The sequence below is a fragment of the Lampris incognitus genome, chromosome 12 (assembly GCF_029633865.1).
Source record: "Lampris incognitus isolate fLamInc1 chromosome 12, fLamInc1.hap2, whole genome shotgun sequence".
Classification (NCBI taxonomy): domain Eukaryota; kingdom Metazoa; phylum Chordata; class Actinopteri; order Lampriformes; family Lampridae; genus Lampris; species Lampris incognitus.
In genome coordinates this window covers 6,992,185-7,018,977 of record NC_079222.1, presented here as the reverse complement: position 1 = coordinate 7,018,977, position 26,793 = coordinate 6,992,185, and the positions used below count along the sequence as shown (strand labels likewise).

The 26,793-nt window shown below is 43.5% G+C and overlaps 1 protein-coding gene across 2 annotated transcripts; it reads left to right on the top strand.

The window, feature by feature from the left end:
- The first annotated feature begins 284 nt into the window (after positions 1-284).
- pum3 (pumilio RNA-binding family member 3) lies at positions 285-22,594 on the top strand. Of its 2 annotated transcripts, none has more exons than XM_056290757.1 (18): positions 285-409; positions 2,531-2,653; positions 4,096-4,302; positions 4,800-4,941; positions 5,929-6,004; positions 8,496-8,589; positions 10,579-10,645; positions 13,144-13,318; positions 14,502-14,605; positions 14,909-14,987; positions 16,441-16,539; positions 16,795-16,848; positions 17,714-17,794; positions 18,733-18,875; positions 19,061-19,283; positions 21,187-21,274; positions 21,442-21,532; positions 22,132-22,594. In XM_056290757.1, exons 2-18 carry the CDS (start codon positions 2,587-2,589, stop codon positions 22,259-22,261), a joined length of 1,920 nt encoding a protein of 639 aa, XP_056146732.1. In that variant the 5' UTR covers positions 285-409; positions 2,531-2,586; the 3' UTR covers positions 22,262-22,594. The 2 variants fall into 2 exon arrangements, with proteins under 2 accessions (XP_056146732.1, XP_056146733.1); XM_056290758.1 differs by having other exon boundaries at positions 301-409; positions 2,586-2,653.
- The last annotated feature ends 4,199 nt before the right edge of the window (positions 22,595-26,793 follow it).

Genomic DNA, 26,793 nt, shown 5'->3' with positions numbered 1-26,793 from the left:
TTGTCTGATTTTTACACATTTCAGTGCTTTCTTAAAATCTATTAACTCATTCGTGAAGACCAAGAGTAGTGGCCTGGCATTAACAAATCCAGCTCTGTTTATAAGTTGTTCAGCCATAATAATCAGCCTATTGTACAATATTTCCATATTTCTGTCCTCCATTATAACTCAATACCATTATATCGCAATCTCTTGCTTCACAGTGGCTATCCACTGTCGCGACAGCATACGATTTACGACAGCAAAGCCTCTGCCGTAAAGCGTCACGTTACGCATGGCGAGTCCGGTGGGGAGCATGTGTACGCTATAGACGCAAGCTTACTTGAGATATATTGTTTACAACTATATTCCCGCAAGACTGTCGGCGTCATCACCAGAGCCGAACTCTTAGCCCCTTCTGTGCCAGTAGGTAAGTTGGGAATCGTTGTTAAAACCAAATGTTTATTATGTGTGAATTAAAATAGGACTGAGTCACTGAAGTGCTGAAGTGTGTTCTATGAAAATGAATGTTAGCCGTTCAAATGTCAACGTGACCAAAGAGACAGTTTGTTGCGATTTTCTCTAATCGCTTGATTAAAAAAAAGAAGAAGAAAAGTTTACATTTTCTTTCACTCCGCTTGTCCATGTCGTGTTTTGCTGACGGACTTCGTGCTATCTTCGCTTTCTTAAAAAAAAAAAACCCCACACACACAGACACATTTGTAAGGAAATATTTGAACTCTCGTGCGAAACAGCAAATGGAAACGTGGACATTTGGATAATAACTCGTTCTGGCTCTTGTATAGCTGGCCTTTCATGACGTCTAAACCAGTGTTTCTCAACCGGGGGGGGGGGGTCCGCGGACCCCTAGTGGTCCGTGGTGTAATTGCAAGGGGTCCGTGAAAATAAAATATCTTTAAAAAAAAGAACCCTTTGACATTTATAGAAATAGGATTATTTTACTCAAATGTGACTGAGACCTTTATCCACCTAAACTATAAAGGGTAACAGGACTTTTTTCTCTAATTACATCTGTTTCACAAGTGTAATTTATTGTATTTTAATAAGGGATCTCGCTCCCGTTTGCATTGTTAAACGTTACTGCATAAAAATTCTGTCGTTACATATATCTGAAAGTTACTGAATACATATTCTGTGTTGTTAGATATATCTGAAAGTTACTGCATAAGAATTCTGTTTTGTTAACTATATCTAAGTTACAACTGAAAGCTCTTATTTTTGCCCCAACGACTGAATAGATGCTGTAATGCAATTTAAAATGCAGTTTCTACTGTTTCTATCAAATTGCAACCCCTCCCTCCCCCAAGATCAGGCGGAGGGGTCCTCAGGGTAGATCAAAAAATACGCAGGGGTCCAGGACCCCAAAAAGGTTGAGAACCACTGATCTAAACGATACAGAGACGGCGGCTGATCTCGTTCGCAAGACTCTAATCGCGCGATAGTTGTAAACGACGCGCTCCCCGCGCATTGTAAACAAACATGGCTGCCTCCTGTTTCTAAACACAGAGGCTACATTTTCAGTTGCCATTCGCGACTGAAGGTTGCCGGGTAGGTTTAGTTTGTGTAAGCTCACGGATTGCGCGAAACGTTACGACTTTAAAGTCGTGATCCGTTTTCTGAAGGATTTTTATCCCCGACCTCACGTTCTTAACCTCTCGTAATCGCAATGTTACGTTTATTTACGTTTATTGTATTCTAGTGTAATATGTTGTATGTTTGTTCTTTGTCATTTAAAAAAAAAGCGTAAAAAAAGACACGATTTACGACAGCAACGCCGTCCTCTGCCGTAAAGTGTCACGTTTCGCATGGGGAGTAGAGAGAGGAACGTACTTTGCTGTGTTCAATGTTAAGTTTATTTACGTTTATTGTATTCTATTGTAATATGTTGTATGTTTGTTCTTTGTCATTTAAAAAAATGTAAAAAAAAAGACACGATTTACGACAGCAACGCCGTCCTCTGCCGTAAAGTGTCGTCACGTTTCGCGTGGAGAGTACAGAGAGGAACGTACTTTGCTGTGTTCAATGTTAAGTTTATTTACGTTTATTGTATTCTATTGTAATATGTTGTATGTTTGTTCTTTGTCATTTAAAAAAAAACGTAAAAAAAAGACACGATTTACGACAGCAAAGCCGTCCTCTGCCGTAAAGTGTCACGTTTCGCATGGGCAGTACAGAGAGGAACGTGTGTATACTATAGAAGTGAATTTAGTTGAGATATTGAAAATATTGTTTATAACTCTATTTCTACAAGGCTGTTAGCGTTATCATCAGGGCCGAACTCTTCGCCCCTTCTGTACCAGTACGTAAGTGGGTAATAGTTGTTAAACCCAAATGTTTATGGTGTGTAAAATACTATAGGGCTGAGTTATAGACACTAAGTTAGCTCTGTGAAACGAACCAGTAAGCCGATTAAATTGTCAGTGTGACCTAAAATACAGTTTGCTGCGTTTTGCAGCAGATCTCCTAATTAAAAAACAGTTTACATTTTCTTTCCCTTTTTGCGCTTGTCCATGTTGTGTTTTGCTGACGGACTGTTCGTGTGTTTTGCTTTTACCCATAACCCTCGACGTTGGGATCCACACCAGAATGGACGATAAACCCAAAAAGGCTTTCCCCCCAAAAGGTGGAAAGAAATTTGCGCTGAAAGGAAAAGGTAAGAGAACACGTTTAAGGTTTTAGGCCAGTATTCAGTTTTCATACAATTTATTTTAGCTTGTGAAACAGTGCCTGCCCTTAGCACAAACCGTTATTGTCAAATATAGTATTTGATTAGATTAATTAATCATTTTGAACATAAAGACGTCCTGGTAAATACTGCCCTGTGCTACAGTGCCTGTAGCCCTGTACCTCTTGGAATAATAAAAGTTGAGACAAAAAAAAAAGGTTAAGAAAAAAATAATACATGTGAAATATGACTGACTTGATATTTACTTTTGGAAATTATATAATCTTAAATAAGACAAATTCAAAAGCTGTTTGTACTGGACTAATTGATTTTATTGACTATGACTATGTGAATGTATTGTATATTTGAAGGAGACTCTGGCATGGCTCCACTGATGAAACTAATTAGCATTTTTCATGAACTCTATTACATATTTTATAGGTTATTGTTTTTCAGATCTGAGCCCTTTCTTGTTTGCAATGGTGATGGACAGGTTGACGGACGAGATCAGGCAGGAGTCTCCGTGGACTATGATGTTTGCGGATGACATTGTGATCTGTAGCGAGAGTAGGGTGCAGGTTGAGGGGAGCCTGGAGAGGTGGCGGTATGAACTGGAGAGAAGAGGAATGAAAGTCAGCAGGAGCAAGATGGAATACATATGCGTGAGTTAGAGGAAGGACAGTGGAATGGTCAGGATGCAAGGAGTACAGGTGACAGAAGGCGTATGAGTTTAAATACTTGGGGTCAACTGTCCAAAGAAGAGAGTGCAGGCAGGTAGGAGTGGATGGAAAAGAGTGTCAGGAGTGATTCGCGACAGAAGGGTACCAGCAAGAGTTAAAGTGAAGGTTTACAAGATGGTTGTGAGACCAGCTATGTCATATTATTTGGAGACAGTGGCACTGACGACAAGACAGGAGGTGGAGCTGGAGGTGGCAGAGTTGAAGATTTTCATTGGGAGTGGTGAAGAAGGACAGGATTAGGAACGAGTATATTAGAGGGACAGCTCAGGTTGGACGGTTTGGAGACAAAGCAAGAGAGGCAAGATTGAGATGGTTTGGACATGTGTGGAGGAGAGATGCTGGGTATATTGGGAGAAGGATGCTGAATACGGAGCTGCCAGGGAAGAGGAAAAGAGGAAGGCCAAAGAGGAGGTTTATGGATGTGGTGAGGGAGGACATGCAGGTGGCTTGTGTGACAGAGGAAGATGCAGAGGACAGTAAGAAATGGAAACGGTTGATCCGCTGTGGGGACTCCTACCGGGAGCAGCCAATCGAATTGCTACAAAAAGCTGTTATATCCAACTAGAGTTTTACAGTTTGTGATTGATTGAATTTTGAGGGAACCCCAGTGTCTGCGATGCATTGTAAATGAATTGCATCCTATGCTGTTCATTTTGTTGTCCTTTATTGACTCTGCCGTATTGTTCATAGATTCCATTGGGTCGAAACTTGGTGGAAAACCAGGGTGGAAGCCAGGCAATAAAAAACAGTTTAAACCCTTTAACAACAAAGATAAGAAGACTAAACTGGAGAGGGTTGGAAAAGGGGGCAAGAAAGACCATAAATTCCCATTTTCCAAAGATGGGCAGGGGTCCAAGAAGAGGCCATATGCAGAAGTGGAAAAAGAAGGAGAAGGAGGTAGGAAACTGTTTATTTGTGTTCCTTGGTTGCCAGTTTTTGAAGCAAACATAAAGCATCCAGATAATCACACATGATTCAGTTTTCTTTCTTTCATGGAGCTATGACTTCACCTATGTACTACATGGTGTTGCACATGACTATCATTTGCTGCATGGGAGGTCATAATGGCATTTTACTGTTTTTTCCCAGTCTTCTAAAGCCAATTTTAAGTTTGAGCATGATGCTTTACAGCAGCTGAAACGACATGTAAAGCGAATTCAGAAACCCTGTAAAAGGTTTGACTCATTCTTAGTTTGACTGTTTGTACGTGTATTTGTGTGTTTGTGTGTTTGTGTGTGTGTGTGTGTGTGTGTGTGTGTGTGTGTGTGTGTGTGTGTGTGTGTTAAGGGCTTATGAGTGAGGTAGTAAATAAAAGTTGAATGATGGTGAGGTAGGGATGAGTGCCTGTATCTGTCTCACTGTTCTGATAGATCATGTCTTCACATTGGTTGCAGAGACTCCATTGACGAAGAAGCAGAAATGGGATGAGCTCAAGCAGCAGAAAAAGGAGCTGAAGAAGAATAGACAGCAGACAGAGAAGAAGGACATGTTTGAAATCATCTCTCAATCCAAACATGTCTGGGGGACCCTCAGGAGGTACACATACAACATTACACCAACTTCCACAGACAAGATGGTGGAAACTGACTTGGAAGGGAGTCAGTATGAATCAGACTAACAGTGTACTTTAAAAAACTCTTGATGTCGGGGCGTCTACTTAGCTTAGCGGTCTATTCCGTTGTCTACCAACACGGGGATCGCCAGTTCAAATCCCCGTGTTACCTCCGGCTTGTTTGGGCGTCCCTACAGACACAATTGGCCGTGTCTGCAGGTGGGAAGCTGGGTGTGGGTATGTGTCCTAGTCGCTACACTAGCGCCTCCTCTGGTCAGTTGGGGCGCCCGCTTGGGTGGAGGGGGAATTGGGAATAGCATGATCCTTCCATGCGCTACGTCCCCCTGGTGAAACTCCTCACTGTCAGGTGAAAAGAAGTGGCTGGTGACTCCACATTGTATCGGAGGAGGCATTTGGTAGTCTGCAGCCCTCCCCGGATTGGCAGAGGGGGTGGAGCAGCAACCGGGACAGCTCGGAAGAGTGGGGTAATTGGCCAGGTACAATTGGGGAGGAAAAGGGGGGGGAGGGGATTAAAAAAAACTCTTTATGTAACGAGCTGCCATCCCAGTGCCCAGTCTTAGTGGACCTGTGCTGACATCAGAGCAGTTACACAAGACATCTGGGGGATTTCTCTGACACCTTCACATGGTTTTCATCGAATCCTCCATGATGAGGACATTCTGATGAAAGCTAGTCCCCAGAGATGGATATCTTAATTGCACGAGCTCTTTTTCATTTCAGTCTTTTGCATGAATCATTAGTTTGTATCACAGTCTGTCTCCCTAGTTATTTTTCTACAACGTCTTTCCTTTTCTTTGGCTTTTGTATATCAAGCATTTTTAACTCGTGTCTCGGCCATCCTCGCGAACCAGCCTGTCTTACACAACCAAGAGAAGAAAATATCCATTTATAGCTAGCAAGTAAAGGGCAAAGTCTTTTTTTAACTCAATATCGATGATGGTTGTCAACAGGAAAGACTGTAGTGTGGACAAGAAAAGGAAATTGATGGGTGAACTTCAGGAGCTGATTGAAGGCAAGATAAAGGCGGTGAGTCTCTTTTTCTTAATATTTTGACTCCATTTGATACTGATTCCCAACGGGTCTCTGACGTTCATACATATAGTTGGTAACCAGCATGTGAAGTCTCTCTTGATATGCAATGGTGTCTTTTCTCATTTCTGCAGAAATAACAACTCCATTTCCATTTCTCCAGTGCTTAGTCACTTTCACGCAGGGTGGCAAGAGAAGCTTCCCTTTCACTGTTTGTGGCTTTCCCCTCGGTTATCTCTCTGCAGGGTCATCCACTTGTTTCCAGCCTGTGGCTAAGCTAACCAAACAATTATGCCAGCTTTGTCCTGTGAGGACTGTGTGCTAACGAAAGAAAGTCAATAGAAAGATCGCTGACCTTGAAGAGGATGCTCGACGGCTTTCTGATGAACACCGTAAGAAAGACTCCCTTTTGACCAGCTTCATGGATGTGGCTTCTGCCCAGTCCAAACGGATTGCCTCACTCGGTGCAACCATCCAGTACACACTTCTGTGGGACCCCTACACTTGTCCACGGCTTGCCTACTGCTTGACACCTAACCACCAGTCGTCCTGGGTCATAGTGGTGGGCCGCGGTCGCAAGAGAGGCTCGGAAGGGGCTGCAAACCCCCTTGGCCTATGCCGCTCCAACTGCTGATCTGGTCCACCCAGCTGATGGTTCCTGCGGTTCTGACGCGTCCTCTGGACCTTCCTGCGAAAATGGCGCCTGCTGACACTGCAGCTTCCCCGATAGTGGCTAGCAGTGTTCAGGTGGCTTGCCATCCCGCTGTGAAGCCAAGACAGCAGCCTTCATCCCGGGTGGTGACCTCCTCTTCCCGTCATAAAATCTTGAAAGAGGCCGTGATTAGATGCTCTCAAAGTCTTCCTTGCCCTGAGCCGGCAGGGAAATCCGTTCTCAGAGATGATGTCGCTGCCTCATCACAACACTTGCTTGCTCGGACACCGTATTCCCAGTCGACAATTTCAACACAGTGTGGATTGTGTACTCTCCTGCCACGAGAACCCATAGCCGACATCTCCTCGTTCCCTTTTCTCCCCCAGCCACATTGATAGTTGGGAATTCCATGATCAGGAACATCCGTTTTCTCAATGCAGCCACACACTGTTTCCCTGGAGCCACAGTCCACGATATCCTGGATAAGATCCCGGGGCTGCTGCGCTCACTACCGTCCTCCACCAGTCGAGTGATCGTCCATGTGGGACAAACGATGCAGCTCATCAGCAGTCTGAATTAACCAAAAGGGATTTTAATGACCTTTTCAGCTTTTTAAGTACTTGTGGAAAGTCTGTTTTTGTGTCAGGTCTTATACCAACACTGGCCCACGGAGCAGGACATTTTAGCAGAATCCTCAGCCTGCACACGCAGCTCATCTCTGCCTGCAGAGCTCACAATATAGGCTTTATTGACAATTGTAATCTGTTTGGGGATCGTTTTATTCCCTCCTCAGAACTGATGGAGTACACCTGAACAGGCTAGGTAGCCGAATGCTAGTGGCCAACCTGCAGCGTGCCGCACAGTCTTCTGCACGTGACTGACTGTTTACATCCCACACTTCCCTCCCGGAACCTCTGTTTCCGCCTACAGTGGCACCCCACAGTACAGTACTACTGCCTGCTAGCTCCCCCCCCCCGACCTCATCTGTCATTAACCATCTCACCTGGAGTTTTCCCCATACAGACTGTTATTAGGAACCGGGACTCTCATCCATACAACATATTACAGTGTGACCAGCATGTAGACAACAGTGCGCTAACTTGGCTAGTTAAATCAGCTGTTTATATGCTCGCCACCTCTCATAAGTTTGTCCTCTACAATATCTGATCTATCACCAACAAAGCATCACAGGGGCGGCGCGGTGGCCCGCCCAGTGGTTAGCACTGTTGCCTCACAGCAAGAAGGTCCTGGGTTCGAACCCTGGGGTTGTCCAACCTTGGGGGTCATCCCAGGTCGTCCTCTGTGTGGAGTTGGCCTTTTCTCCCCGTGTCGGCGTGGGTTTGCTCTGGTTTCCTCCCACAGTCCAAAGACATGTAGGTCAGGTGAATCAGACTTGCTAAATTGTCCCTAGGTGTGAATGTGTCTGCCCTGCGATGGACTGGTGGCTTGTCCAGGGTGTTTCCCCCGCCTTCCACCCAATGACTGCAGGGAACAGGCTCTAGCATCCTTGTGGACTTCATTAGGATAAGTGGCTTGGAAAATGGATGGATGGATGGACTCCATCACAGAGCACAAACTGGATTACTTATGTCTCACACAAAATTCAGCAACTCCACCCGGGTGGTTTGTTTACATATGCAAACCTCGGTCTTCGAGCAGTGGAGGCGGCCTCGCCCTGATTTATCGTGATGGGTTCAGATTCAAAGAACCGTGAGTCTGACAGGTAAAACACGAGGCCCGATGGGTGCATCAGTGGAAAAACAGGGCTAAGACACTGTTGTGAAAACCGTGTCCCCGACAGTCTAACTCAGCTGAACCTGGTTCTCCTGTTGTCAGATGGCGTACGCCCACGATGCTGCACGGGTGCTGCAGTGCTTCATCCAGTTTGGAGACCATGAACAGAGACAAGTCGTGTTTAACGAACTGAAAGGTTTGAGACCCGTTCCGTTCATCCCTTCCTCTTTTTCCCCCCTCCCCTTTTTGTTCTCCTTTTTTATTATGCCTAAGATCTACCTGTCTGCCTGTCCCTGTGTGGTTGCCCAGTTTTGATTAGTCAAATTATGTGTTGTGTATTTTCTAGTCATGTTTTCCATCTCATCTCTGGATAATACTGGGGTTTCTCCCTGTTTAAATCTTCACATCTTATCGCTGTTTAAATGTCCATCTGTCTACAGCTGTCTTGTCAGCCTGAATGCTCGTTCATCTGTCTGTAAGTTAGGGATGCATAATTATTTATTATAAAGGGAAAACTGCTGTTGTTTACTTCATCAGCTGCAGTGGATTTGCTTGATTGAATTGAAACAGTCTTACCAAGACTGCTAATTGGTCAGGACTCTTGAAAATGAGACTCCTTGTCTCAATGGGATCTTCCTGATGAAATAAAGATTAAATGAATAATCAATAAAAAATGATTTATAGTTTATCACGATGTTTTCTTTTGTCTGGTCAAAGTTCTTTTACGGAATTTTTTTAATCAATACTGTGCAGTATTGATGATGATGATTGAGGATGATGTGCAGAACTGTAGTAACTACAGAGGGATAAAGTTGATCAGCCACAGCATGGAGATATGGGAAAGAGTAGTGGAAGCTAGGTTAAGAGGAGAGGTGACGACTAGCGAGCAGCAGTATGGTTTCATGCCATGAAAGAGCACCACAGATGTGATGTTTGCTTTGAGAACGTTCATGGAGAAGTATAGAGAAGGCCAGAAGGAGTTACATTGTGTCTTTGTGGATTTAGAGAAAGCATATGACAGGGTGCCGAGAGAGGAGGTGTGGTATTGTATGAGGAAGTTGGGAGTGGCAGAGAAGTATGTCGGAGTGGTGCAGGATATGTATGAGGGAAGTGTGACAGTGGTGAGGTGTGCGGTTGGAATGACAGATGGGTTCAAGGTGGAGGTGGGATTACATCAAGGATCGGCTCTGAGCCCTTTCTGGTTTGCAATGGTGATGGACAGGTTGACGGACGAGATCAGGCAGGAGTCTCCGTGAACTATGATGTTTGCGGATGACATTGTGATCTGTAGCAAGAGTAGGGTGCAGGTGGAGGGGAGCCTGGAGAGGTGGAGGTATGCACTGGAGAGAAGAGGAATGAAAGTCAGTAGGAGCAAGATGGAATACCTATGCATGAATGAGAGGAAGGACAGTGGAATGGTGAGGATGTAAGGAGTAGAGGTGACAAAGGAATATGACTTTAAATACTTGGGGTCAACTGTCCAAAGTAACGGGCAGTGCAGAAGAGAGGTGAAGAAGAGAGTGCAGGCAGGGTGGAGTGGGTGGAGAAGAGTGTCAGGAGTGATTTGTGACAGAAGGGAACCAGCAAGAGTTAAAGGGAAGGTTTACAAGATGGTTGTGAGACCAGCTATGTTATATGGTTTGGAGACAGTGGCAGAGTTGAAGATGATAAGATTTTCATTGGGAGTGATGAAGAAGGACAGGATTAGGAACGAGTATATTAGAGGGACAGCTCAGGTTGGACGGTTTGGAGACAAAGCAAGAGAGGCAAAATTGAGATGGTGTGGACATGTGTGGAGAAGGATGCTGAATATGGAGCTGCCAGGGAAGAGGGAAAGAGGAAGGCCAAAGAGGAGGTTTATGGATGTGGTGAGGGAGGACATGCAGGTGGCTGGTGTGACAGAGGAAGATGCAGAGGACAGAAAGAGATGGAAACGGGTGGTCCACTGTGGCGACCTCTAACGGGAGCAGCCGAATGTAGTAGTAGTAGTAGTAGTAGTAGTAGTAGTAGTAGTAGTAGTAGTAGCAGCAGTAGTAGAATTTATTAATGCAGAAATATTACAGACAGTGGCTAAAAACTTTAAATCAATATACATAACCAGAATATTGTTTTTCATTGTTTTTTTTTTTTTTGTATTATTAACATTTTTTTCCTTCACTTTTTTTCCTATGCAACCTCACTGCAGATGACATTATAGGACTGAGTAAATCGCAGTATGGTCGACATGCCGTGAAGAAACTTCTCATGTATGGGTGAGTCAATGCAGAATACAATTAAACTCCTCTGCAAATGTCAAGCCGGCACCAAGTACTCTCTCAATACCCCTTTCATATCCCCAGGCAATGTATTATTACATAACACTGCTGTTTGCCAAAGCTAGTGGTGAAATTCATCAGGTGTGTTAACTGGGTTAGTTGCATCATTCAACATCTGTCTAATGTCCTAATGACTGGTACTTCACCTATAGTTTCTTTGGAGCTCTGAATGGAGCATCCTCATCTGTGGTTTTGTTCGGCTTCTCAGTCAACTTGTCAGTGGAGCTTTATCTGCACCTGCTGTTGGTTGTTGTCCAGCAGATGGCAGTGTTGCTCTACCACTTGTTGAATCTGGGAGCGCTTCTGCAATATCCCCTCCCGCGTTTGTGGGCACGCTTGGGGATGAGGAAGATGGAGGCGGTGGAGGGAACGGTTGCTGAATGTGCTGCTGTGGAACATGCAAAGAGCTTCCTGTCTCCTGACCACCCTGCTGTGCATTTCCCCGTCTCATAGCTTCAGCATAACATCATTTCATCCTATCCGTTAGATGGAGATGGAGTGGGAAACCCCGGACACATTGACACAAAACCCCTGGGCAGTAGTTTAGTGTGCAACCAGTCGAAGAATAAATCACTACCTCTCAACATTTCACACAACTTAAGCTTCCTACAGACTGTGCGATTTGGGTTGTCTCTGACGAAAGATGACTAAACGTGGCGATATCTTTGGTCGTTCCTCCAAAATGGTGGTGCTACGTCGCACTGTGAGGCAGGTTCAAAGACGGCCATTATTACAGTCTTGTGACCGAAGATAACCTGGGACAAAAGTCTTGACAGCGTCAGAAATGTAGGATGACCATCTCACAGTGTGACTGCTGCTACGACCTAACGTCTACCAGTATTGCAGTCGAGTCACTAAACCTCCAGTCCGAGTCGAGTCTCGAGTCCCCAGTGTTCGAGTCTGAGTCCAAGTCCGAGTCCCCAAAGAAGAGTCCCGAGTCGAGTCCGAGTCAAGTCCCCATTACCTGAGTCCGAGTCCGAGTCATCAAGGTTGAGTCTGAGTCGAGTTCCAAGATGGGCTCCAGTGCTCCACTCTGGCACCATAAAAAAGCTGACGTACGAATAAAAAAGGTCGACATGAAACCAAATGACACAGCTGTCACCACTTCAAAGGGAGTTTCTTTACTTTGTGACACAGTAGCCAAACAAATGCACTCGCAAGCATGTGCACACACACCAGTGTCGTAGTCGAGTCACTAAACCTCGAGTCCGAGTCGAGTCTCGAGTCCCCGGTGTCCGAGTCATCCGTGCTCAAGTCCAAGTCGAGTCACGAGTCCTGAAAATCAGGACTTGATTCGGACTCGAGTACTACAACAGTGACGTCTACTAACCAACCAGTAGAGGTGCAGCGTGCAGAATCTTTGCTGGCACTAAACACAAACAAACAGACTGTTAGCATCTGTGGCCCACATGCGATGGATTCAACAGAACGAGCTAGGAGGAGCCAACAAAACGAGCTGCGGCGACTATTGAAAGGACTCGATTCCTGCTTGGTGTCATGTTGCTCTGCCGGCGGCGTAGCTTGATACGTGCGCCGATGCGGCACCCACGCTGATGAGGTTTTTATGGACTTGCGTCGTAGCCTGTGATAAGTAGGTGTTATCATCGTGCAGTCTACACACATCAAACTTGATGCCGTACCCAAGTCCATTACATCCATATTACACAGTGCGGCTTGCAATAAACTGCTAAAATCGCGCAGTCCATAGGAGGCTTTATTCATGGATCTTCTGTCCTTCCTGCCCATTTAAACAACACGGCGGTAGCTCGTTTTGTACAGTCAGTTGGGGGTTTTTTTTCCCCCAAAGTTTTAGACATAAAAGTATGAGGCAGCGTCGCAGCAGTTTTCAGTTGTGGAATCCATAATGCTAGAGACATGAGCTGCCACTTTAGAAATGGCGTCATTCCATTCAGTTGGCCACACATGCCTTGGGGGAACCGGAGCGCATTGTTTCATTCGTTCTTTCGTCTTTTAGCGATTTCGGTTGTTTTGACTTTGGCGAAGGATGGCGAGCATCAAACAGCTGAACGTTCTTCAGCCGAAACATTCTTTCGGTCCAATGCTTCAAACCTAATGAGAACATGGTCTGACACAGCAGATGTGGTTGGCGAGACAGTCAGATCAGAAACAGCTATCCCTTTACATAAAACCAAATCAAGCCCCCCCCCCCTTTTCTCCCCAGTTGTACTTAGTAATTCAAACAGTTGTGCTACAATTTTTGGCCAGTTTGTCTTTGTAGCATCAGGGACAGTTAACCCCTCTGTTCAGAGAAGCTTGATTATAACAAGTAAAGACATTTAGCATCATGTAGCCAAATGGTTAATAACAGATAAACAACAACACATTACAAACTATACACATAACTGCACTTTACACTGCTCACCTTTCTTGTTTCTTTGTGTGTGTGTGTGTGTGTGTGTGTGTGTGGTTCACAGTAATAAGGAGATGGTGGCGTCTGTGATTCAGTCGTTCAAAGGAAATGTGCGTCAGATGCTTCGTCACGCTGCGGCCTCCTTCCTGATAGAGTATGCCTACAATGACAAAGCCGTGCTGGCCCAGAGGAATATGCTGGCTGAGGAGCTGTACGGGAACATGTTCATCGTCTGCAAGGTCCACACACACACACACACACACACACACACATACTCATTATCATGCAATTTAAGACATTTACAAGGAGAAGTGGATCCAGAATTTCTTAATTTTAATCAAAAATCCCTCTCACAGTTTTTTGAGCATAATATTGTGTATACACAGACGCATTTACTTCTACAATGTACTTCTACTTATTGCCACAGTGTACAGTACTAATATATTTAGGATCAATATATGGAGGATAACTTATATATATAGTATATATATATGAAAAAGTTCAAAATGACTAGTTTAATTTAACACTAGAATAACCAAGGCGGTCATTATGACCATTTTGAATTTTTGAAGTTCAATAACTTTGTGGGGGAAAAAAAGATACAGAGCTGCCGCTCCCTGAAGTCTCCTAAAATTGCATATATTTGCATTAAAACGAGTTTTAGATCAATCGAACTAAAAGAAGTTACGATAAGATCTACCTAAAACAACCATGAGCGGTCAAAATGACCACACATAATTTGCGCATGATCGTGCGCGTCATGTCAGTATTTATGACGTGTGTTGGTCGCGTCATTTCCTTCGTGAAGTTCATTGCTGTGTCCTAGAAACACAGCGTTCTCCAGTACAGAGAAATAGTCTAAACTTGATATTTGATTATTTCCAACATGTCTGGTTACAGACGCGGTTACAGATGCACCATAACTACCACCGAGGCGTTGCAGTATTTACAGGCGTTGGACAGCGGCCATTTTAAATTGTTTGAAAAATAGTTTTAAAGTTGTTAAAACGTCAATTTTTGGTGTCAGTTTCTTAACAGACATACTAACATGTGCAATGCATTAATATCTCAATTGGGTATTTATTTATGTATGGGTATATATATATATATATATATATATATATATAATTCATATTTGGGTATTTATATATTTTATTTATATTTGGGTACATATATATATATATAATTTATATTTGGTATATATATATAATTTATATTTGGTATATATATATTTTTTTTATTTATATATATATATATATTTACATGTGTGTGTATATATATATATGCACATTTCGGCCGCCCATGGTCATTTTAGGCAGGAGTGAAATCCCGGTCATTCTGGTGTTAAGCTTGTGTTCCCTTGCTAAACAAGCTGGTTTGTGGCAATAAAATGTAAATATCTAACTTTTGTTTTGTTTCCAGTCAGCGGTGTGCCCCACCATAGAGAAGGTTCTGGAGGCGAACCCGGACAAGCTGAACTCCATTATAGACGAAATGAAACAGATTCTCGTACCAATGGCACAGAAGTAAGAGTTTTACATGAGCAAAGGAAATCAGAATTGTGTTCATGTTCCAAGCATGTATAAGTGAACATGTGTACTGGAGGGTTGAGCATGTGGGGTTTTCCCACTATTTGATTACTTTAAGTAAACAGTTTTTGGTCAGTTTGTATTTAGAGAAAGAGAACTCGGCACCATTGCACTTTATCACTTATTATTTCACCTGTGTAGGTCAATTCATGTGTACATAGTATCTGAATTTTTGTGTTGTTATGTGCAAACCTACATAGTTGTAACCCTGTCCTTGCTGTTGTGCTTGTTGTTTTCAAGAGAGCAAGTGATTAAACATTCACTGGTTCACAAGGTTTTCCTGGACTTCTTCCTCTTCGCCCCAGACAAGCCAAGAACGGTGAGAACCTGGATATGTGTGTGTGTGTGTGTGTGTGTGTGTGTGTGTGTGTGTGTGTGTGTGTGTGTGTGTGTGTGTGTGTGTGTGTGTGTGTGTGTGTGTGTGTAGATATCTCCTTTGAATTCATAATATAATAATAACAATAATAAGAATAAATAAAGAATGCATTGCCTTTGTGCCTGTTGACACCTATACTATGTTCTATCGGACTTGAACCTAGTTTTTTGGCACTAACTTGCATTGTCGCCTCCTGACTAGATCCTTGCTTGTGTTGTATTGTCTCTCGGATGTACGTCCCTTTGGATAAAAGCGTCTGCTCAATTAAATTGTAAATTGTAATAATCATTCATAAATGAATAATTTATAATTATCGAGTTAACATAAAAAAAATTAAAGGCAGTAAAGTTTATTAGACATTTTGGAGAACACTAACATCAAAATTAATTTCATATGTACTGAAGTATCTCATAACTCTCTGCTCTGTGTGATATGGTGCTGTTTGTTTACCTTGGTCCAGTCTCCACATCCACATAGTGTATTTGATAGTTTGACATTTGTTGTCTTTTGTTGAAAATGGTTATCGATTTGTGTTTTACTTTTCCAGTCAAGAAGTTAATTTGACACTGCCCCCCCCTCAAAAAAAACATGACTCTTCATATTCCACTCATCATCTGTGGAATTTAAAATGTTTACTCAACTTTAATTTTTATCTTTTGGTTTTTAGTTTATCCATCAATCTGTGGACAATGAATGTGTGCACAAAGATTTCTAAAACTCTTCGATTGGTGCCTGCCAACACAATCTGTGGTGTTTCTTATTTTGTTAACTATATATTTGTTATTGTTATGTATTACTAAAAAGGTTTTAGTTGAATCTTGACCAAGATGCAGAGGATATAATGGCAGATTTTTCTTAACTTAATTGGACATTGCCACCTATAAGAATAAAGTGAATCAGAATCAGAAATCCTTAAAAATACTTTAAACTTAGAAATACTTTATTAATTTTAATTATTGAATAGTTATATTAATTATAATTATATAGTAATAATAATAATAATTTTATTTATATAGCACTTTTTGAAAACAATACCACAAAGTGCGTCACAAAAAATAAAACATATTAATAATAATTATTGAAAAACAATCAGAAATATTTTGGAGAAGAAAAAAGGAAAAGTACACAACTTAAAATAACCACAAATGGAAAATTCCTACTCTTTGTTAAGAATCGTCAATTTTGCCCAGACAATTTATTTACATCACAGAAGCCTGCCATTTTAACAGGGGTGTGTAGACTTTTGATAACAACCATATATGCTTTCATACATATGAGTCAAATGACACCATTTTTGTCTTGTTTTTTTTTTTTTTTTAATAACAATGATGTGTCCATTAAAGTTATTGATGTTGTTAGTCAACACTTTGTTTTGGTGTTTCTGTGAATTTGACAGGAAATGATTGAATCCATCAGAGAATCAGTCGTCTACATGGCGCACACACACGATGGAGCACGCGTAGCCATGCACTGTTTTTGGCACGGTACAGCCAAGGTAACACACACACACACACACACACAGCAGTCGTCCATTTCTTAGTTAACTAATTTTTGCTGTTTTTTGTGTTATTTTGTTATATTGTTATTATTCTGTGTTGTGTTTATATTTGATATGTTCATTGTTTCTGATTTTTTTCTTGGTGTATGTAAACGACTTGAAATTTTATTTTTTGAAATAATGTATGGAAAAAGGGACATTTTAACGTTATTTATATTATTGTTATTAACTAAATTTCCCCCTATGTTTCAGGACAGAAAAGTCATCATCAAAACTATGAAGACTTACATATTAAAGTTTGCCATGGTAGGTTTCCAGTGTGGTCGACCATATCTTCCATATATATAAAGCAAGAGTGTATGTTTGTATGTTCGCTTAAAGCTCCAGAAATACTCTTTGTAGAACAAAAAGAAAGGTATCTTTAGAATCAGCACTTTCCAAGGATTGCACAGTTTGAAAAATATTGCAAAAGTCAAGTGAAAGATTTGATTTATTTGCTAAAGAGGCATTCCAACGATGCTTTGTGGAGACTTCCGGCAAATCCTTCCAGTGGTCAATGGAGGCACTACACCTAACATTGTCAATGCTAGCCTGAAGGCACGCAGCGTGGTTTACCCTGAGGCACTTGAGCGCTGAGCGATTAATACACACATTGGCAAAGAAGCTTGACGAATGGATTGAAAATTATGACATTTGATCATTTTCGTTAATAAGATTTGTTTATTCGACATTTGTTTATCACATGTATCATGTTATAAATTATCCTATATTTCATCATCGATTGTATCGTAAGGATCAGATCATGTTGGTTGTTTTGGTGAGAACATTTTCACCGGGCAACGCCGGGTACTTCTGCTAGTATAATAAATGAGGAGAGAAGACTCAATCGGGATTCATGTATTAATTAATTGACTTTTTCATTTAGTTCTACAGTGATATATCTCACTGGCTAGTTGGTTGTGCTGTGGGCATTAAAACTAATTTTTTTTACCACTAGGTTGAGGGGCAAGTATATTCAAAGTGGTCCGCTGTCATAGTTTTGTGAGCCGACAAGTAGAATTCACTGTAGATATTATAAATTATTAACTCGTGGATTTATCCTCTTGTCAGACAATTAACTGGCTGACTCATTGATTGGTTGGTTGATTGATTGATTGATTGTTCTCCACAGGGGGAGTATGCTCACCTCGTCCTCCTGTCGATATTTGACTGTGTGGATGACACCAGGCTTGTCAAACAGGCCGTGCTATCAGTAAGTCTGGGGTAATGATGTGAGTTAAGATCAGAATTGTGGTTTATGAATAAATATAAATTAATATTCTTGTCATTAGGCTGACACTCCAATCCAAGTTAACTTACTGTGAGTACGTTTACAGTGAAACCGATAACACAAGTATTGCCAGGAATCGGTTAGAGGTGGCATTTTAGTTAAAGGGTTTACATGGTTTGAAATGACCTGATATCTCTTAAACCTCGTTTACATTTTTATTGACCCTGTTGATGTTTCATGTCACCAAATTTCTTTAAAACACAGATAAAAAGCCCAGTTTCTTTGCACTTACAACACATTACAGCTATACATCTCTATATATGATATATAGATTAATCTGTTTATTTATATTAGTTCTTGCAGTCTGTACTGGTGTCACTGACCCATCATGGCATTAACAGCATCAGCATGTATGATCAAGGCGTCTGGGTAATGTGGCGGTCCATTCCGTTGCCTACCAACACGAGGATCGCTGGTTCGAATCCCCGTGTTACCTCAAGTTTGGTCGGGCGTCCCAGACACAATTGGCCGTGTCTGCAGGTGGGAAGCCGGATGTGGGTATGTGTCCTCGTCGCTGCACTAGCGCCTCCTCTGGTCAGTCAGGGCACCTGTTCAGTGGGGAGGGGGAACCGGGGGGAATAGCGTGATCCTACCACAGCGCGCTACGTCCCCCTGATGAAACTCCTCATTGTCAGGTGAAAAAAGCGGCCTGTGACTCCGCATGTATTGGAGGAGGCACGTGGTAGTCTGCAGCCCTCCCCGGATCGGCAGAGGGGGCGGAGCAGCGACCGGGACGGCTCAGAAGAGCGGGGTAATCGGACAGGTTGATCGGTTCAATTGGGGAGATACACAGCTAGGAATTTTCCTTACTGCTGCCATCTCTCTTATTCACTCATCCTTCTCTCCCTTTCTCTGCGTAGGAGCTCTTATCGTCTCTCGATGAGCTGATCAATAACAAGTATGGTAAGAAGGTTCTGTGTTACCTGCTGAGCCCCAGAGACCCCGCCCACCTGCTGCCCGAGATCATCAAGGTGCTGGAGCAGGGAGACAGTAATGCTCACAGGTATGTCAGTCAGTCTAAATCGTTTGTGTGTTGGTGTGTGTGTGGTTTGCATTCCCAAGGCTTGACACTTAGCTACCCTACAACTTAGCCACGCCTAACACAACTTGGTTTTTCCTTTTTGTAAGGGAGCGATTGAGGATCAGATAGACGCCTTTAAAATCCGAGTTTGTTTTTTGCACCCTCAGTAAAAAAGACATGTTGACTCGTCGGAGGGAGCTGCTGGAAGTGGTGTCTCCTCCACTTTTGGAGTATCTCTGTGAGAACGCTTCAACCATGGTGATGGACAAGGCCTCCAGCATTACCATTAGTGACATTCTTATGTCGGCGTCCGGGGACCTGAAACCGGCGATGACGGCTGTGGCTCAGCTAGCCAACCAGGACTTAGTACCCGGAGGGACTGATGGTCAGGTAGGTGTGTGTATGTGTGTGTTTTCTCATCCAGCCTTGTTGACTATATGGTTAATATAGTTAGATCTGCAGTATTTTCCTTGTTTGTTAGAATGTTCTTGTTAGTTTCTTTTCTCATGAAAGCTCATTTCGTTGTCATTTATATTGGGTCTGTCTGTGGTAATATCAAAGGAAATTACATAAATTGTTAATATAATAAAAACCGATCAGACCATCGGCCAGAGTCCAGAGATTTAATTCCAGAACAACCCACTGTCGTATACAGAGCATCTTATGGCAGTGCAGCACAAAGGAGAATTTGAAGAAGTTATTTACAGGCAAGGCTCAGCGTTTCGAGTTTTTATTTTTCAAAGCCATCCAGCGTGCCAAATTTTACCAAAAGAGGACACTGTTACATAACCTCACACGAACAGGAACAACTTTTGGATCCGTGGAAACATAAAATCCGGTTGAAAATCAGTTTAAAAATCTGGGTATTTTTCGGGGAAAAATCAGTAAAAACCGAAAATGCTGAGCCTTGTTTACAGGGTAGTGCAGGTTTTATGCAAGGTGTCCATACACTGATCAGCCAAAACATTAAAACCACTGACAGGTAAGTGAATAACATTGATTATCTGGTTGCAGTGGCACCTGTCAGGGGCAGGAAGTGAACACTCAATTCTTGGCGTTGATGTGTTGGAAGCAGGAAAAATGGGCGAGCGTAAGGATCGGAATAACTTTGACTAGGGCCAAACTGTGATGGCTAGATGAATAAATAAAGCCACAGAAGTCGTTTCCCTGGTTCCAGGTGACAGGCATGGGCTCAAGTCCATGAATACTGGGACGGCATCCAGAGCTTTACCTCTGCCCCCGTCCATAGGGTTAGCGGTTGTGTCAGGTAGGGCGTCCGACATCACATTTTGCCAAATCATTATGCGGAATGACAAAACCATACCGGATCAGTCAAGGCCCAGGTTTTTAAAAAAAAATTATTTTCTCCCCAATTGTACCTGGCCAGTTAGCCTCTTTTGTGAGCCGTCCCGGTCGCTGCTCCACCCCCTCTGTTGATCCGGGGAAGGCTGCAGGCTACCACACGCCTCCTCCGATACATGTGGAGTCACCAGCCGCTTCTTTTCAATTGACAGTGAAGAGTTTCACCAGGGGGACGTAGCACGTGGGAGGATCACGCTATCCCCCCCCCCCCGAACAGCCACCCTGAGCGACCAGAGGAGGCGTTAGTATAGCGACCAAGACACATACCCACATCGGCTTCCCACCCACAGACATGGCCAATTGTGTCTGTAGGGACGCCCGACCAAGCCGGAGGTAACACAGGGATCAGACCGCCAATGCCTGTGTTGGTAGGCAACGGAAGAGACCGCTACGCTACCTGGAATCCCTGGGATGAATATGTTCTGAAACGACAGATAATATAGAGATGAAGACTGTACAGAAGCCAGTATGAGAGTGAGGATGGGGGAAAAAAAACAAAAACAAATAAAAATCAATAACGAGCTAATTATTTGTAGCCCAAGGTCTGACCCAACCCTACGCCACGTATCATAAATCCTCTTATGTCAGGGCCCGTCGGGCTCGGGGTGACTGAAGACCGGAATGGAGGCGACTTCCGTTGATGCACATTGGCTGAGTGACTCGAGGAAGATGGCGTTCTCAAATGTAACGGCATATCTGAATGGTTGAACCCATTTCTGAGGCAACATCCTGTCATCCAAACCCTCACCAGCCTCCCGAAGTCTGAGCTCTGCATGCTCGGGCCTGCAGTGACCACATGATCAACCAAATTGAGAAGAGTATGAAGAAGTGATGGTGTAAAATTGTTACTTAAATTCAAACTGTTTTGTTCTGATCCTAGTTGTTCGACAGATACACACAATCATTCTTATCCAAAGTGTTTTCTCCATAGCTCCACATGGCGGAGCATCCAGCTGGCCACTTGGTCCTCAGATGGCTCATTGATCAGGACTTGGTGCTGACGGAGGCTGGCAAGGAAGGTAGGTAGACACACACGTACACGAACGAAACCACCGACGCACCCAAACACTCACGGAGAAACGTTCAGAATTCACATTCAGGGATGGTTTCCGTTTCTGATGGAGTGTCTTCACCGAAGTACGAGTAAAGCTGTACTTGTATCCACGTTATTATTTCTCTCTCTCAGGGTGTTTTGCCAGGACACTGGTCGACAATGTAGGGATGGACAAACTCAAGACCTGGGTCAAGGTCAACAGAGGAGCTATGGTGCTATGCAAGTAAGTACACAGCGCCATCGTCTGGTCATCACACACGCGCGCGCGCACACACAGTGTTCAGTTTATGCCCCCCCCCCCCCCCCCCAATTTCATCCGGCCAATTACCCCACTCTTCCGAGCCGTCCTGGTCGCTGCTCCCCCCCCGATCTTCAGATCCGGGGAGGGCTGCAGACGGCCATATGCCTCCTCCGATCCATGTGGAGTCGCCAGCCGCTTCTTTTCACCTGACAGTGAGGAGTTTCACCAGGGGAATGTAGCGCATGGGTGGATCACGCTATTCCCCCCAGTGCCCCAACCCACCAGAGGAGGCGCTAGTGCAGCGACCACGACACATACCCACATCCGGCTTCTCACCCGTAGACACATTCAGATGTGTCTGTTGGGATGCCCGACCAAGCCGGAGGTAACACGGGGATTCGAACTGGCGGTCCCCGTGTTGGTAGGCAACGGAATAGACTGCCACGCCACCCGGACACCCACACATCGTGTTCTTAATTGTTTGGATGCTGTTATGTCAATGCATTTGCACTTACGTGTGTGTGTGTGTGTGTGTGTGTGTGTGTGTGTGTGTGTGTATGTGTGTGTGTGTGCGCTCACAGTCTTCTTAACAGTGCCGACCAGACTGTGGTGGCGGAGGTGAGGGCAGCTCTGACGTCCATTATGCCTGAGCTTCGCAGTATGAGCAACAACAAAGGCGTAGAAATCCTGCTGGAGAAACTGGCCTCATAATACACACAAAGACAACCCTGTACATTTAAGTGTAATGACCTGTAATCTAGATTGGTGGCGTCCTATCATATGCTGCCAAGAGCCAGGCGTACACATTCCGACCAATCCCTGCTCCCAAACCGATGTCGCCGATTAGCCCTCTTCCATCCAGAGAGGGCGCTGTTAATCGGTGAAATCAGATGAAGTGTTTGGTTGGAGTTAAAACCTGTATACACTTGACTGTTAAGAGGCACAGGTTCGGAAACAAACGGTGACGTTAACCGACTGTTTTTATGCACGCTCGATAATCCAGGTAGGAAAATCAAAGAAGGTTGAATCAGTTCATCTGGACACGACGTTACTGAGAGAGGCGTTTCATCACTCATCTAAGTGACCTCTTCAGTCTCAACTGACTGCAGGTATCCCCACCCTTATAATCAACACAGGTTTGAATGGGGAGTCGAAGAGGCCATCTAGTATGTGAAGCGGCAACGACCATCCCTAAACCGAGGGGGGGGCTAAGAGTGCATCTGTCACCATCTTACAATGCCGTGACTGCAACTCTTCCCCAACCCTCTGTGAATAGTACACATGGCCATTGTAACTCTAGTTAATGGTCACAGCAATTTGCATATGAAACTGATCATTGGTTTGGGTCGTTATGCAGCTGTATTGTTTATAAGGGTGGGGATACCTGCAGTCAGTTGAGACTGAAGCGGTCACTTAGATGAGTGATTAAACGTCTCTCTCAGTAACATTGTGTCCAGATGAACTGATTCATACTTCCTGGGATTTTCTGACCTGGATCATTGAGCATGCATCAAGGTGATATTGACGTTATTTTTCTGACGTGGAGTGATTGACAATTACTGAGCTGATAATGGGTCCAGTGTCTTGTTCAAGGGCAGTAAAGTAGGATTTGGATTTTGTTAAAATCAGGCCCTTTTTTGGGGGGGGGGGGTTCTCTCTTTTACCACTGAACCAGCCAGCCTCCCCAACACATTTATGAATGGCTCTTTTCCTGCCTGCACGTGCAGACCCCCGCCTCACATAGTTGACCTGTTTCCCCCAAAGAGCATCTGCAAGTTAAGAGTCGCTAAAGGTGGCAATTACCAGTCCACAAGAGTTAATGCAATGGTTGCTTTTGCTTTTAAATTGGGGTGTCGGGGGAGACCCCTTAACAGATGTCAAGTTGAATCAAGTCCTACATTCCCTAAAACTCTCAACAGGAAGTTGTGATTTCTGGAGCCTAAGCATGTTTTTGTCCTCTCCGTTGTGAAAAGTAACAGAAAATCTCATGAAATATTGTCCAAATATTTTCTTTATTTTCTCATTAAGGAGAAGAAAGTTGTTGCGAGTGACCCAGTATGTTCTCCGTATCATGTTTCTTTTCTCTAATATTTTAAGTTGTGAGTATGTAACTTGTCCTAGCTGCACGATGAGCGGCTGATATAATAAAACTTTTGACAACAGACTTGTTGGTTCTAAATTGGTCTTTTTTTCCCTTCTTGTCACATTTACAAAAATAAACATGGTATCATTCGACAACATTTATTCATTTAGAAAGCATGAAACCTGGTGCTCATAACATATAAGACAAATGATAAAGTTATTTACTTTGTCAGCAAGGGGTTCAAGTAAAATGAGTTCAGTAATATGAAAGTAACTGATACATTGATCAGCCAAAACATTAAAACCAGTTAATAATATTGATTATTGATCTTGTTACAATGGCAAACATTCGAAAATCCTTTGTGAATAGTACACATGGCCATTGAAACTAGTTAATGGTCAACACTATTAACACTAGAACGACCGGGATTTCACTCCTACTCAAAACGACCATGGGCGGTCAAAATGACCGCCGGTTTTTAAACTCTATATCTTGTCGAGATAAATACCCAAACTGAGATATTAATGCATTGCGTATGTTAGTATGTCTGTTAGGAAACGACTGACACCAAAATTAAAATTTTAACAACTGTAACACTATTTCTAAACAGTTGAAACTTCACAGAGACATGGGCGAACTGGAGTAGCAAAATTGAAAAAGTGAAAATATTACCTGAAAAAACAAAACGGAAAACACAAACACTAATCTAACAAATGTAACAAGGCCTATAAAACGTGAAATGTAAAAAAAAAAAGAACTGAAAATAAGCAACGGAAACAGTCCCGAACAACGACCGGAACTTAAAGACTACTAGCGACAGAGCGGCGAACTCCGCGAAGGAAATGACGTGACCAACACGCGTCATAAATAGTGACGTGACGCGCAAACCACGCGCGGTCATTTTGACTGCTCGTGGTGGTTTTAGGTAGGTCTTATCGTAACTTATTTTGGGTGCATTGATCTAAAACTCATTTTAATACAAATATATGCAATTTTAGGAGCATTCGGGGAACGGCAGGTCTGTGCCCCCCCCCCCCCCCCCACAAAGTTCTGTAAACTACTAACAAGACACGTTAGCCCCTAGCTAACGTGTCTGACCCTTTAGCCGAGCGGTTAGTGATGTCGCCTTGTGGTGCAGTACACCTCGTATCGAATCCCGCCCCGGGCAAGGTAATAACCGGTTACATTGGTGGCAGCGGTGGGATCCGGAAGTGTGCAGATCCTCAGGAGTCTCTTCGGAGCGCGGGAATAACAAAGCGCGAGGGCACGCTTCCGGGACAGGGTGACGACTGTTAACTACTAATAAGACACGTTAGCCCTAGCTAACGGGGCTGACCCTTTAGCCGAGCGGTTAGTGATGTCGCCTTGTGGTGCAGCACACCTCATATCGAATCCCGCACCGGGCAAGAAAATAACCGGTTACAACATGATTTTATTTTTATGATTTTTTTCAAAAGGCTGTTTTTGGGTTATGTCAGGCTTATTATACAGCACACTGGAAAATTAATGACGGTTTGAAAAAGAGAGCAGGAAGGAATGCAACACAGGACTTAGGCTGCACTCATATCAGCATTGACGAAAGCGAACATTTCAGGCAAATCCACTTTATATCAATGGATCTGACTTGTCAAGTAAATGTGCTTCTGGTTGTGAACCGAATTCACCGTGATCACTTTGCATCACATTTGGTGACAATCGAATTTGCAACGTCAACCAACGACAGACCTGCTTTGGTTGTAGTGACCTCTGATGGGGCTGTTTCTAGGATTCAAGATTCAAGAAACTTTATTGCTACATAACCAGGTTGGTGGTATTTGTTTACAGTACAGCATTGTAGCCCCATATTATCATACCCAACTTCCCAACATAAATACATACATTAAATAAATACATATGGAATACACATGCCAACAATAGCATAGTCATTAAGGGGTACCAGGGGTCATGGTTAGGAGGGGATGAAGTTGAAAGTTGGACGAGTAGCTCTTTATTGACCCTATACAGTTGTTTTTGTGCCTCTCTGATGATGGATTCGGACCAGTAGCTGTTTTGGACCAGTAGCTGTTTATTGACCCTCTACGGTTGTTTTTGTGTCTCTCTGATGATGGGCTTGGTGTTGATGTCCCATTTTAAGTTAGTACAGATAGCAGTGCTGAGGAACTTGAAGGAGTCTGTCATGGTTATGGGTTGGTCAGTGATATGGGTGGATTCTTTGGCAGTCTTGTTTTTGTTCTGAAGTCAATGGCTATTTCCATTGTTTTGGAGGTGTTGTGATCTGCTGTTGAGGAAGTCCATGATCCTGTGGTTTATGGCCGGGTTGATGTTCATATCCTGTAGTTTGGAGAATAGTGTGGAGGGGATTATTATGTTGAATGCTGAGCCCAAGTCAATAAACAGGATGCATGCGTAGGTGTTAGGGGTCTCCAGATGTTGTATTGTGTTATGGAGTACCAGGCTGATGGCGTCATTTACTGACTGGTTGGCATGGTAGGCAAATTGATAGGGGTCCAGTTGGGATGGTACGGAGGATTTGAGGTAGTCGAGAACCAGGTGCTCTAATGATTTCATGGCCACGGATGTAAGTAGAACAGGTGTGTGGTCATTGAGGCCTGTTATATTGGTGGATTTGGGGACTGGGAGGAAGGTGGATTGTTTAAAGCACTGTGGGACTTTATGTATTAAAGATGTCGGTAAATACAGGCACCAGCTGGTCAGCACAGAAGCTTAGTAGAAGAAAGAAAACCCCTTTATTTTGTCATTGTACAACTGTTCAGTTACCATGAAATTTGTCTTCTGCATTTAGCCCATCCTATTGTATAGGAGCAATGGGCAGCTGTGGTGCAGCGCCCGGGGACCAACTTCAGTTCTTCTTTCTATTTCCTTGCTCCGGGGCACAGACAGGAGTTTTAACCCTAACATGGATGTCTTTCATGGTGGGAGGAAACCAGAGCACCCGGAAACCCACGCAGACAAGGGGAGAACATGCAAACTCCACACAGAAAGGACCTGGGACAGCCTGGGATTCGAACCCAGGACCTTATTTCTGTAACAGTGCTAACCACTGGGCCACTGTGCCACCCAGTAGTTTTGTACAGCAGGGAAGAGATCATCAGGCCCTGCTGCTTTCCTTTTATTGCTCCTTCTGAACACAGTCCTCACC